General features: G+C 49.1%; 1 protein-coding gene across 1 annotated transcript in view; it reads left to right on the top strand.

The window, feature by feature from the left end:
* The window catches only part of cntn3a.1 (contactin 3a, tandem duplicate 1), a 70,259-nt gene extending 60,564 nt beyond the window's left edge, over positions 1-9,695 (top strand). The window contains exons 23-28 of the mRNA XM_056598442.1: positions 1-83; positions 664-779; positions 2,527-2,713; positions 3,960-4,072; positions 7,809-7,980; positions 9,592-9,695. The exon at positions 1-83 is cut by the window's left edge and continues 152 nt beyond it. Of these exons, the coding sequence (XP_056454417.1) occupies positions 1-83; positions 664-779; positions 2,527-2,713; positions 3,960-4,072; positions 7,809-7,980; positions 9,592-9,695 (775 nt within the window). The remainder of the gene's footprint in view (positions 84-663; positions 780-2,526; positions 2,714-3,959; positions 4,073-7,808; positions 7,981-9,591) is intronic.
* Positions 9,696-13,248: the final 3,553 nt, after the last annotated feature.

The following is a 13,248-nucleotide window of genomic DNA, read 5'->3' as shown; positions in this document are numbered from 1 at the left end:
CTACCAGGTCAAAGTGGGCGTGTACAACAACAAGGGAGAGGGTCCCTTCGGGCCGGTGACCACCATCCACTCTGCGGAGGAAGGTAGCCTACGCCCGAGTCTATTAGGAGGATTTAAAGAGCGAGTCCAGACAGGGATGGGGCGCCCTCTATGGGTTTGGAGGTGTAAATGCGATTGTATTCCTGGCCACTCCCCAAACACTAATCATGCTGGAGTAGGGACCACACAAAGGTTCTAGTGTGGACTTTTTCCCAGAAGAACCAAATGAGAAAATCTCAAAGTTATCCTCACCTACGTGCCGTAGAAACGTTAGCGTTCAACTTTATGCCCTTACGGAGTTTACGGAGTATTTCTGAGTCTTCACTTCTTGGTTAATCTCTCGTGGTTTCACCCAAATTAAAATGCAATCAGAAGTTGTTTGGGAGTTGTTGTTTTTTTAATTTCCCTACAGGGAACTTTACGTTAATTACAAAACCGACATATTTCAAATTGCACCCTAAAAAAAAAAAGAAAGGATATTACATTGCTTTCCCCAATTCCGGGAGAAAATGCTTTCATTTATTTCATTCAAGTGTTGCTTTGCATCTTGGGAGGAAGTGGAGCCGCGGCAGCAGGCAGTGTGGGTAACGGCGGGTAACCCAGTGGTCCGTGTCCCCCCTCCAGAGCCCAGCCGTTCCCCCGGCCGCGTCAGAGCGCGCAGCGTCTCGGCCAGCGAGGTGGAGGTCTCCTGGAAGGCGCTGTCCTGGAGCAACAGCCGCCGACGCATCCTGGGCTACGAGGTCCCGCCCACACACACACGCACGCACGCACGCACGCACGCACGCACGCACGCACGCACGCACGCACGCACGCGCACACAGACACGCACACACGCACACAGACACACACACACACACACACGCACACACACACACACACACACACACACACACACAGACACACACACACACAGACACACACACACACAGACACACACACACACACACGCACAGACACAGACACACACACACAGACACACACACACAGACACACACACACACACACACACACACACACACACAGACACAGACACAGACACACAGACACACAGACACAGACACAGACACACACACACACACACACACAGGCACCTGCAAACAGACATACATGCATGCACACACGTGGACACACAGAAATGCAAACATACACCCACACACATGTGCACACATACTTATGCACACACACATGCACATACACGCATACAAGCACACACATACATGCACACACAAACACATACACACACACGCGCGCACGCACGCACACACACACATCCACACACAGCACACTGTTGTACCAACCTATAAGCAGAGATAGATGGATATATGGAAGACTAGAATTGATATGTTATTTGTTTCTGTCTCCCTTAAGTAGCTATTGACCTTTTTGCTGTTTCACCCTGCCCTGTGATAATGTGCATGTGCTGCTGAGCACACGAGCTGTACAGTACAGCGTGTGTGTGTGTGTGTGTGTGTGTGTGTGTGTGTGTGTGTGTGTGTGGGAGAGAGAGGGAGCATGTGTGTGTATCCGGGGGGATGTGAAGTGATTCGGAGGCGGGGTGCTTTTTTTTCGAACATGGCAGCAAATCATATGCCTGCCTCAGGATTTGCGAGGTCCCCAAAGCTTATCCAAACAAGAGATTAGCCCGGCCTTCTGCAACACTGCAGTATCATAGCAGGGCCATATGTTCTGCTGCTGCTCGCCTCGTTTAATTCGTACTCCTATTCAAGTTAAACTCTCTAGGATTGTTTTCCTACTTGTGTTCATAAACCTACTCGTGCATCGCTCCGTAGGATTCTGTTGACATTTGTATTAATACGCTCACTCAGAGCATAACTACAGCGTCGTTTTGGTGATTTGTATTCATGAACGTACTCAAGGTTTGCTCTGTAGGATTCTGTGGACATGTGTATTAATAATGATCCCGCTCAGAGTATAACCACCGCCTCGTTTGGTTACATCAACGGAGCACACCTACTCAGGGCTCACGGGGGTCAGTCCTGACATCGTCCGCGCGCTATTATACCTCAGATTGTCTGTGTGGCTATAACCTCTTGTCTGTCTGTGTCCGTGTGTCCGCCTATAACCTCTTGTCTGTCTGTGTCCGTGTGTCCGCCTATAACCTCTTGTCTGTCCGTGTGTCCGGCTCTAACCCTTTGTCTGTCTGTGTCCGTGTGTCTGGCTCTAACCTCTTGTCTGTCCGTGTCCGTGTGTCCGGCTCTAACACTTTGTCTCTCTGTGTCCGTGTGTCTGGCTCTAACCCTTTGTCTGTCCGTGTGTCTGCCTCTAACCCTTTGTCTGTCTGTGTCCGTGTGTCCGGCTCTAACCCTTTGTCTGTCTGTGTCCGTGTGTCCGGCTCTAACCCTTTGTCTGTGTCCGTGTGTCTGGCTCTAACCTTTTGTCTGTCTGTGTCCGTGTGTCTGGCTCTAACCTCTTGTCTGTCCGTGTGTCCGGCTCTCAACCTTTGTCTGTCTGTGTCCGTGTGTCCAGCTGCGGTACCGGGAGGAGAAGGAGCAGCCGGGCGCGGCCCGGGTGGTCCGCACGACGGGGAACCGGACGTCGGTGCTGATCAGCCACCTGGAGGGCAGCAGCACCTACCTGCTCTCTCTGAGGGCCTACAACAGCGCCGGCTTCGGGCCCCCCAGCGCCGTCGTCAACGTCACCACCAAGAAGCCCCGTGAGTCGAGGGCCCGGGGCCGCGGCGGGGGGGTGATTGTCCCGGGGGAGACGCGGGGGGTTTGTACTTTGTTGTTGATGTATTTGTATTATTTCTTTGTTCCTTGGTTTTGTTTTGGGGCGCTGGGGGTTTGATTGAGGTGTCCTTGTGCTTCTTGATTTTTGGAGGGAGGTTTTTCGTTTCTCACTCCGTTGAGTTTCTTCCGCTCCAGTTTCCAGTTTAACACCGCAAACATCCCATAATATTCAGCCATTCGTTAACAGAATTCTTGCCCGAAATGTATATTCATGAGGGCATTTTAATCATTCGGCTGTCTAATGAATCATCCAAGAACTACTGGTATTATTGTGCTATCACTCACATTTATTTGGTTGTTAAAGGTACCAGTTAAAGTTTAGCACACCTTTTCAGAGCAGTGGCTCTAATCCACCATCTCGTGTCCGCCTCTGCACCCCCTCACGTTTCTCTCAAACCCACCGAGCGCCAGATCTGCACTCAGACCATCGCTGTAGTGGTCCTCTAATTCTCTAACTGCTGCCACAACCGCCCCACAATATTGTTCAAGTTCCCTGAGAGTTTTGTCATGAATTATAGCAGAAACATGCCTGAAAAGAATAATAAAATTGATGTTAAAGTTCTCTGGCACTCTCCGCTGCTCTGTGAGTCACGAATCGGCGAGATTTACCGTGGAAATGAGCTGCTCGGTAAAACGGTCTCTGCTCATTTTGGGGATTCGTGTAAACAACTCCCTGACAGTGTCTTTCCGTGTCTATTATTTTCGCCACGCCATTGAGACTCTCGCTCACGCCTTTAACCTCCATATTGCTCTCACAAACAGACGCACGCAGACACTGGTGCCCCACGCCCACGCGAGTACGCTAGCATTCAGCGCTAACAGTGGGATGATGAACGGATAATGGGATCGGCCCTTCACGGCGGCAGAGCTCTGGATGCTACTGTATATTGAGTGGACTGTTGTTTCATTCATCTCTCTGTCTCTCTGTCTCTCTCTCTCTCTCTCTCTCTCTCTCTCTCTCTCTCTCTCTCTCTCTCTCTCTCTCTCTCTCTGTCTCTCTCTCTCTCTCTCTCTCTCTCTCTCTCTCTCTCTCTCTCTCTCTCTCTCTGTCTCTGTCTCTGTCTCTGTCTCTCTCTCTGTCTCTGTCTCTGTCTCTGTCTCTGTCTCTCTCTCTCTCTCTCTCTCTCTCTCTCTCTCTCTCTCTCTCTCTCTCTCTCTCTCTCTCTCCAGCCCCTAGCCAGGCTCCAGTGAAGATCATGTGGAACACGTCCAACTCCAAGGTGCTCCTCCGGTGGGACCAAGTCCACGCCTTGGAGAACGAATCAGAGGTGACCGGCTACAAGGTAAACCAATCACAACTCTTCTGTCCTTTAGGGGCGGAGCTATAAGGCCACTCCCTCGCGCAGGCCGCTCCCCCTCACTAGACCAGAGGTTATGGACGTCATGTGACGTTGTGACCAGTGTTGCCACAGTTACCTTAAAAAAGTAATCAGATTACTGATTACTAGTTACTCCTTAAAATAGTAACTTAGTTACTTTGCTGATTACTTGATTTTAAAAGTAATTAAGTTAGATTACAAGTTACTTTATTAGTTAAATATAGCTTCGGCAACACCCCCTGCTGCCTCAAAATAAAAAATTACAACTGGTTTTGCCAATACTAACTTTTTGCCCCCCCTGTCAACAATTGTTCTTCCAACCCCCCCCCCCCCCTCAACAATTCTGCGCAGGGGGCTGATAGAACTCGGGGGGGGGGGGGGGGGGGGGGGGGCATCAGTACCTCTTGCCCAGAATTTTGTGCTATGGCCCTGGGTGCACACATTGACACACGAAGAGTCAAGGTCGACACTCCCCTCTGATAGATTGAAGTCTTTGGCGACTTACGCTTCACACGCACTCTCACACAAACAGACAGACAGACAGACAGAAACATAGACACACACACACACACACACACACACACACACACACACACACACACACACACACACACACACACCACTCCATCGCTCTCAACGCCAATCGGGGATCCGGTAAAAAAATAGTAACGCACAGTGACTTTGATGAGTAACTTTAATGTGATTACTGGTTTGGAAATAGTAACGCGTTAGATCACTCGTTACTTAAAAAAGTGTTCCGAGGCCAGTAACGCGTTACTGGCCTCACTGGTTGTGACCCATAGAGGCACATTCTAGTCCATAATAACATCGTAGTCTATGTTTTAAAAACGTGTTAACGCATTTAAGACTTGTTTCTCAGCCAGGATTAATCCACAGCACTGCTATGTAACACATTGCATCACTTTCCATCTGAAGAAAGTTGTTTTAGGGTTTGCCTCCCCCTCCCCCCCCCCCTCCTCCCCCCCTCCCCCGCTCTCCTTCAGTAGATCCATGATGAGTAGGCGTTCAAATTTTCTCCCCCCTTCCTTTGTGGGAGACGGCGTTCCCGCCCCCCCCCGGGGAGCGCTCGAGTGCCGCTCTTGACGGGCTGTCAGTCGTCGGCGGCAACGGGGCTGACAGCCGGATGACTTAGCGCCGCCGCCGCCGCCGCCAACGCCGCCGCCGCGGTGCGAGACGCCTCCGTGCTTCGCGTGCTCGCACGCCGACAGAAGCGGGCGTGGCGGCGCGTGTACGGGCGTCGCCACGGGTGTACGGGCGTCGCCGCGGTAACTGAATTGACAGTTGGTGACGCTCTTTGTTTTGTGTTTTGTATCGACAAACGTGTTCCCAGTCCGGTCCCGACGCCGGAGTACTTGATGTACTGTGTACTACTGATGTACTGTAGTCATGACGCCGGAGTACTTGATGTACTGTGTACTACTGATGTACTGTACTCACAGCGGTGGAGTACTTGATGTACTGTGTACTACTGATGTACTGTAGTCATGACGCCAGAGTACTTGATGTACTGTGTACTACTGATGTACTGTACTCACAGCGGTGGAGTACTTGATGTACTTTGTACTACTGATGTACTGTAGTCATGACGCCGGAGTACTTGATGTACTGTGTACTACTGATGTACTGTAGTCACAGCGGTGGAGTACTTGATGTACTGTGTACTACTGATGTACTGTAGTCATGACGCCAGAGTACTTGATGTACCTTGTACTACTGATGTACTGTAGTCATGACGCCGGAGTACTTGATGTACTGTGTACTACTGATGTACTGTAGTCATGACGCCGGAGTACTTGATGTACTGTGTACTACTGATGTACTGTAGTCATGACGCCGGAGTACTTGATGTACTGTGTACTACTGATGTACTGTAGTCACGAATGCCGAGTACTTGATATACTGATGTACTTCTATTGTACTGTAGTCACGACGGCGGAGTACTTGATGTACTGTGTTCTGTGTACTACGGCTCGGTTTATTTCCATAGCACCGTCGCTTTGATGAGTGCACGGTTCATTTCGGATCGCGTCATGTGATTTATAACCGATCATTCGACCAAACTCATTTTCCAGCGTGCCAACATGAATTAAAATCCTAATGTACCACGGCGTTGACGGGAGTGGATTGGAACGTTTGCTCTTGCATAATTCTTAATGAGTGCTTTCGCACGGTATTTGCTTTTGACATTCATTATTTTAATTCTGTCGCTTAGCGTATCAGCCGTAGCATAGCATCTGATTCCCGCCTTCAGTGTGGACCGTAAATATTGAAATCAGTGGAGCAGATTAGCATTTCAACCTTAGATAAGCAGCCCGGTGGGAAAGACAACTCAACGGTTATTATTTAACCACACTTACAACCAAACATCACGATGTAAAGTCTATACTCCTGTTAGCCCTAAGCAGCATAGCGTGGAATCGAAACCAAGGAAAAACGATACACCATACACCTATATACACAATATAACTAATAATACACAATATAACTAAATAATACTATGTTGAGACAAATCTAGAAATATAAATTGCGTCTGTCTCTGACCCACGGTGCAATGAGTACATACAATTAGGTCAAATGAATAAAATAAGTTATATTTACAATTAATACATTCTAAATAGTGCAATTATGCCAAGGTAGGCAAAACAAAACGGTAAAACAAGAATAACATGGCAACAAAATAACAACATAGTAGGTATACATGAATCATCCGGTATAAGATCCAGCATATATAAAGAGACCATATAGAGATCCACCATGTGAAGATGCAGTGGACCGAACCTCACAGCGCTCTGCTATGCTCTTTGAGGAGCCCCCCCCCTGACCAGCAGCAGAGCCCACCCGTCCCCTTCTGAGAGGAAGCCCAGTTGTGCTAGGAGACACTCCCGCTCTCCTCCCAGTCGCTACCAGAGACCAGAGCTCTGCGCTCAGCCCCGGCAGGGGGGGACTCACAGATCCTCGCCTCCCGACGCGATGGTTACCGCGCGGCGGCGGCCGGCGGCGGCCGTCCAGAGCCTCTCACACAGCCTGATTTATCTTGGTACATACGTGTGGTTAAGGAGCAGGTAAGGGGCTGAGGGCGGCGCGCTCATGGAGGGCTACCATGGGGTTTCGGTTGTTTGATCTGACGCTCCTTAAAATGAGTTGAAGCCCGCCATTTTGGGAAGCACGGAGGCATGGGGGGGGAGAAGCTACCGAGATGGCTGCGTGGGATGGGTGTGATGTATTGTGAAACCCCTTGTTAAGCCTATAGGCAGGCGGCAGACATTAGGGTTTGAACCTGGAACCTCCAGTTAAGCGTCCGACAGCCTAACCACTATCTCTCCCTACCCCATAGCGATCTTCATTAGCCTGACATCGGCTCCAACCGGCGAATGCTTATCAGTCTGCAATTCCAGGAATCCCATCTGTGTAATCAACAGCCTCAGATTTTCACATTTACCTTTACATTAACACTCTTTTATCCAAAGCCACTTACATAATACATACATTTGTATGAAACAACAATATACGGCTGTCGGTACAGTAAGGATAATCATAGAACCACGTGCCAGGCACTAACCATCACTAGGTTAACCCGTTCCCCGTATAGTTCCCCACAGCAAACCATCACTCAGCCCTCGATCCTCACACGCCCGTCCGTCCGTCCGTCTGTCTGCGTGTCCCCGCCCGCTTGCCGTAGGTGACGTACAGCCAGGACAGGCTGGGGGGCCGGCCCAGCGTGGTGGAGACCAACAGCACGTCCCTGGAGCTGTCGCTGCCCGTCAACCAGGACTACGTGATCCAGATCCAACCCTTCAGTGAGGGAGGCCACGGCAGCAGCAGCCAGGAGATCACCATCCCACGGATCAAAGGTCAGCAGGGGGCGCTGTCTCTGTCTCTGTCTCTCTCTCGCTCTCTTTCTCTCTCTCTCTCTCTCCCTCTCTCTCTGTCTCTGTCTCTCTGTCTCTGTCTCTGTCTCTCTCTCTCTCTCTCTGTCCGTCTCTCTCTCTCTCTCTCTGTCCGTCTCTCTCTCTCTCTCTGTCCGTCTCTCTCTCTCTCTCTCTCTCTCTGTCTCTCTGTCTCTCTCTCTCTCTCTCTCTCTCTCTGTCTCTGTCTCTCTCTGTCTGTCTCTCTCTCTCTCTCTCTCTCTCTCTCTCTCTCTGTCTCTCTCTCTCTGCCTCTCTGCTTCTCTGCCTCTCTGCCTCCTATGCAATCGCTCTCATCTACTCGCTTGCCTCTCTCCTCTCTCTTCCGAACGTCTCTCTCTCTCTCTCTCTCTCTCTCTCTCTGCATCTCTCTCTCGCTCCTCTAATCTGGCCGCTCTCTCTCTCTCTCTCTCTTGCACGCTCTCTCTCTCTCTCTCTCTGGTGTCTCCTCTCTCTCTCTCTCTGTCCCTTCTCTCTCTCTCCTCTTCCGTCTCTGTCCGTCTCTCTCTCTCTCTCTCTTCTCCTCTCTCTCCTCTCTCTCTCTCTCTCTCTCTCTCTCTCTCTCTCTCCCCCCCCCGCTCTGTTCTCTCTCTTCTCTCTCTGCCTCTCTCTTCGGCCTCTCTCTCTCTCTCTCTTCTTCTCTCTCTCTCTCTCTCTATCTCACTCTCATCTCCTCTTGTCTCTTGTCCCCCACTCTCGTCTCTGTTTCTCTGGTCCCCCCTCTCTCTCTGTCTCTTGTCTCCCCCCTCTATCTCTGTCTCTGTCTCCCCCCTCTCTCTCTCTCTCTCTCTCTCTCTCTCTCTCTGACGTTATATAGAGCGGCCGTTTTCACTGTAGAAGATAGATAGGCAAAGTAGTCACACAAGATTTTATACAATAACAATCTGCTATAATGAATGTTATTTATGCAGCACATATGCAAATATATGTATTGTATATGTATTTTGGTCTTGGGATCTTACCTTTCCTATTTGGAGTGTATCCCTGAAGTATTGTTTCACACCTGCCTTGAAGTAAGACAGATACAGTGAAAAATCATTATCTGTATGATTCATTACCTACTTAATCTATGGTTATTTACTCTTTAGTGAGCTGCCTAAGATTAAGGTATATGAGCTTTTGCAAACAGTAATACTGGCTTCCTGATCAAGGATTTACCATCATATTACTAATGCATCCCTTCTGGTGGATCCGAATAAAATGACAGCATTGTTATAGTTCCAAAGAATGTGGAAGAATGCACAAATCTGTATTCCTGGCGCTAGGATAATGTTTCAGTTGTTATATGGGCACTTCAGACACAACAGCTTTTTTTTCCACACAACTGCTGTGTTTTCAATTGTTAGAAATCGATTCCGCCACCGAAAGAGACTGTGGTGCAACAGTACCACCCGCTGACCCATTTGTGTACTGACGAGGCCAATGTGTGTGTTATTATTCCTTAAGTAAATATTTTCTGAGTCATCTCCCTGTTCCATTTGAGAAGGCACGGATTCAGATGAAAACACAACAATTTGTCCTTACTTGTTTCCATCTCATTTCGTATTGCGCCCCAAGGTCCCATCGCCATGGGAACGGCCTGTCTGCCCTCCGCATCGCCCCTGGTTACCGTCTCCGGCCTCCTCCTCCTCCTCCTCCTCACAGCCAGGACAGCGCTATGACAACCGCCTCCGCAGCCCTGGAGAAACCTGTGAGAGAGAGGTGGTGCTTGGATCCCCACCTCCCCCCCTCACCTCCACCCCCCCCCGCCCCCCTCCCTCATGCCCCCACCCCACCCCACCCTCCTCCTCTGTTACATGGCACTCTTTGAGGAGATGTCTCTCTCTGCCTTTCATTTTGTTCCCATAACCTTTATATAAAAAGTAAAAAAAACTGGGAGGGGAGGATAGCGGAGGAGTGTCGCTGTCTTTTTTGTGGAGGTGCTTTCATCGACGATCCGGAGGCCCCCCCCCCCCCCCTCGACTGCGGCGGCTCTGAAGCGTTTCTTCTCCCCCCCCCCCCCCCCCCCCCCCCCCCCCCCCCTCTCAACTGTACCTTGACACTCGTGGATATTCTCAAAGAGGGAAGCAGAAAAAAAAACAGAAAAGATAAAAAGGTTTATTCCTCGCGGCCGTGGTGGATGTATCAGCCTCCAGGAATCAGCTTACGTGCGTTCCTCAGCGGCTGAAGTTATGGCGCGACGCGCGCGTGGAAGCGCACGTGCGGCAGAGAAATAATGACACGCCACGTGACGTTAAGCACTCGCGCTCCTCCTCTCCAGCGATGCGTCGGACTCAGCTCGGAGCTGGGGGGCGGGGGGGGGGTTCATCTTTTCCTCGAGCGGACTTATGCGGGGAGAGGAATAAAACGTGCCGCCGTTCCCAAAGTTTCCCCTCAGAGCGTGCGGAGCGTCTTACGGGCTCAGCCCCAGGAGGAGAGCCCCCCCCCCCGGAGGAGCCCGTCACTTTATGACAGCGGGAACGTTCCTCGGAGGCCTTTGTATTCCGGGGGCTGCAGTCGGCTCCTCCGTGTGACACCCGGGACGCGTACCAGACGAGGAAGAGGAGGAGGAGGAGGAGGAGGAGGAGGAAGACGAGAAGAGAAGAGACGAAGAGAAGAAAGTGACAAACTTTTGCCACGGAACTCGAGGGATGAGCGTTGAGGAGAACCAAAGGCGTAGCGGCTGGCGGGGGCGGCCCCCGTCGGGCGGAGGGGCCCCCGTCGGGCGGGGCGGCCCCCGTCGGGCGGGGCGGCCCCCGTCGGGCGGGGCGGCCCCCGTCGGGCGGAGAGGCCCCCGTCGGGCAGAGAGGCCCCCGTCGGGCGGAGCGTTGTGATCCACCGCAGCACCACCCAACACGGCTTCCATTGTAGAGCGGCAGTATGTTGTGTTCATCGACCACCCGGACCCCCCAGCCCCGTCGCACCGTGACCCCCACACACACACAATCATACACACACAATCCTAAACAGACACACACAATCACACACACACAATCATACACACACAATCCTAAACAGACACACACAATCATACACAGACACACACAAACACACACACACAATCACACACACAATCCTAAACAGACACACAATCACACACAAAATCATACACAGACACACACAATCACACACAATCAAACACACACACACAATCACACATTAATATAAACACATACACACAAGCATATAAACACACACACACAATCACACACACAAAATCACACAATAATATAAACACACACACAATCATATAAACACATCCACACAATCATATAAAACACGCTCACAATCTTATACACAAACACACATACACAATCATATACACTTACACAATTATATACACACACACAAAGCTTTCATCGGTCTAATGTTTGTATGAAATCCTCAGGTCCCAAATAAGCCTTAAGTCTTTATGATTCTTTTTCCTTGTAATTCAAGTGAGATATCTATCTATGTGTTCCCCTTTGCTCCCCCCGCCCTCAGTGTTGTATGGATAACCCCGTCCCTCTCTCTGACCCACAAACCGCGCGCCTGTCGTTTAAATTATTGTTCAGCTTCGGTCCATTCTGTTTCACGTCAACAACTTTGGGCTTTTGGTCTCAGAGAGGACTCGCCTTGTGTTTTCCTATTTGTCTTTTCATGATTGCATTGTGGTCTGTGGCCGTGAACAGTGGTGACCGGTTTCTTTTCTAACATCGCTTCAATACAAACAAAGGGAGTGGTGTCTGACTGTCAACAGTGGTTTGGCATGAGTCCCTCTATTGCTTAAGGATGTTTGGATGATTCAACCTGCTTTTAATAAATACAAAGTCATTTTCTGCTTAATTGCGTCTTTTGGGGGCAGAGGGGGCATTTGAAAGAAAAGATGTTCCAAGCTATATGGAATCGTGTCTTAAGAGCACTGAAATCTTGAATCTAGTAACTTTGAAACGTTGTTTTCGATTTTTATTGTTCATTTTGTTTTGATTATGGTAAATGTCCACTTACCATTCAAGGAGGAAAGACTCCCCAAGAAATTGAGAATAAGTATATTTATACATTAATTAATGTTCTAATAACTGCTTCAACAGAAAAGCAAACCGTCCATTCAACCAAAACAATACCAGTACGCATGAGTCCATTGGGAATTGTTTTTTAATGGTTAAAAAAAAAGAAAAAAAATACTGCATTGCTCAGTCAATGTAAGGAACAACAACACATACCTTTTTTTTTTCTCTTTAAATATGATCACAGCACCCACACTGTTACCCTTATAATCACACGGACACACACCTCTTCTCCTGCACCCCCGTTCATCTTTCTCGATGTCAGAGGAGGAACGCGAGTACACTGTACAGCAAACACACATCAACAAGCAAATATGGGCGCAGAGGAAGGACTGTACACATCAGTAATGTTCATAAGGTAAGCCAGAGCTCAACCAATCAGAGTGCTCAGACGAAAAGCTCCAAAGTCGGTAGACAGTGATGCATTGTGGTCCAGTGGTATATTTTTTGTCATCAGGAGAAATGGTAACTTTTTCTTGAGGTGCTGTTGTTCGATCCATTTCAAACCGAGGTTGACGTACTTTTATTTTTGTGGTCGTTTTTTTCCTTGACGGATAGTTATTTCAGCCCGGTTCACGGCGTCAAAGATCTGGCTCCACCCAGTGGCCATCAATACCATTGGCAAAAATGTGGTCATGCTTTCACAGTGCACCATTTCATATTTACAAGCCCAAGAATACATTACACCTTTTTAATATTTTCAATTGTCCCATTCTACGTACACACATCAGCCAATCACCGTCACACGTCTGGAACCAAAGTATAAATCAGTGGTCTGCCTTTCAGAGACAGACAATGGAAGTTAGTTACACACCACACGTTTGGACGGTTTACATAGGCCTACACCATCGTTATTTTGACCTTTACCTAAGAAAAAAAAGGCATTTCTTTATCACTGTCGAACCATCCACTCTAAACTAACACACCCAATAGAATTCTGCAAGAAGTCAAGAGAAATTTGCAAAGAAAAGGTTGTTTTGCTAAATATTAATGTGGACGTTGGCTGTGTCAGTTTCTGATCGTTGTCAGTTTGGTATGGTTTCCCTTTTTTGTGTTATATAAAGTAGGTCATACAAAAAACTGTTTGTTCTCCACTATCAGCACATCACAAAGTCTATGTCATTCTGCTAACATTCACTTATCGGAGACACACAGGAACCGTTACTGAAACATTTCCCCCTCACTTGTC

Source organism: Gadus chalcogrammus, chromosome 1 (genome assembly GCF_026213295.1).
Source record: "Gadus chalcogrammus isolate NIFS_2021 chromosome 1, NIFS_Gcha_1.0, whole genome shotgun sequence".
Lineage (NCBI taxonomy): Eukaryota > Metazoa > Chordata > Actinopteri > Gadiformes > Gadidae > Gadus > Gadus chalcogrammus.
Note: the sequence above shows the minus strand (reverse complement) of the source record. Positions and strands in the feature narration are given on the sequence as shown.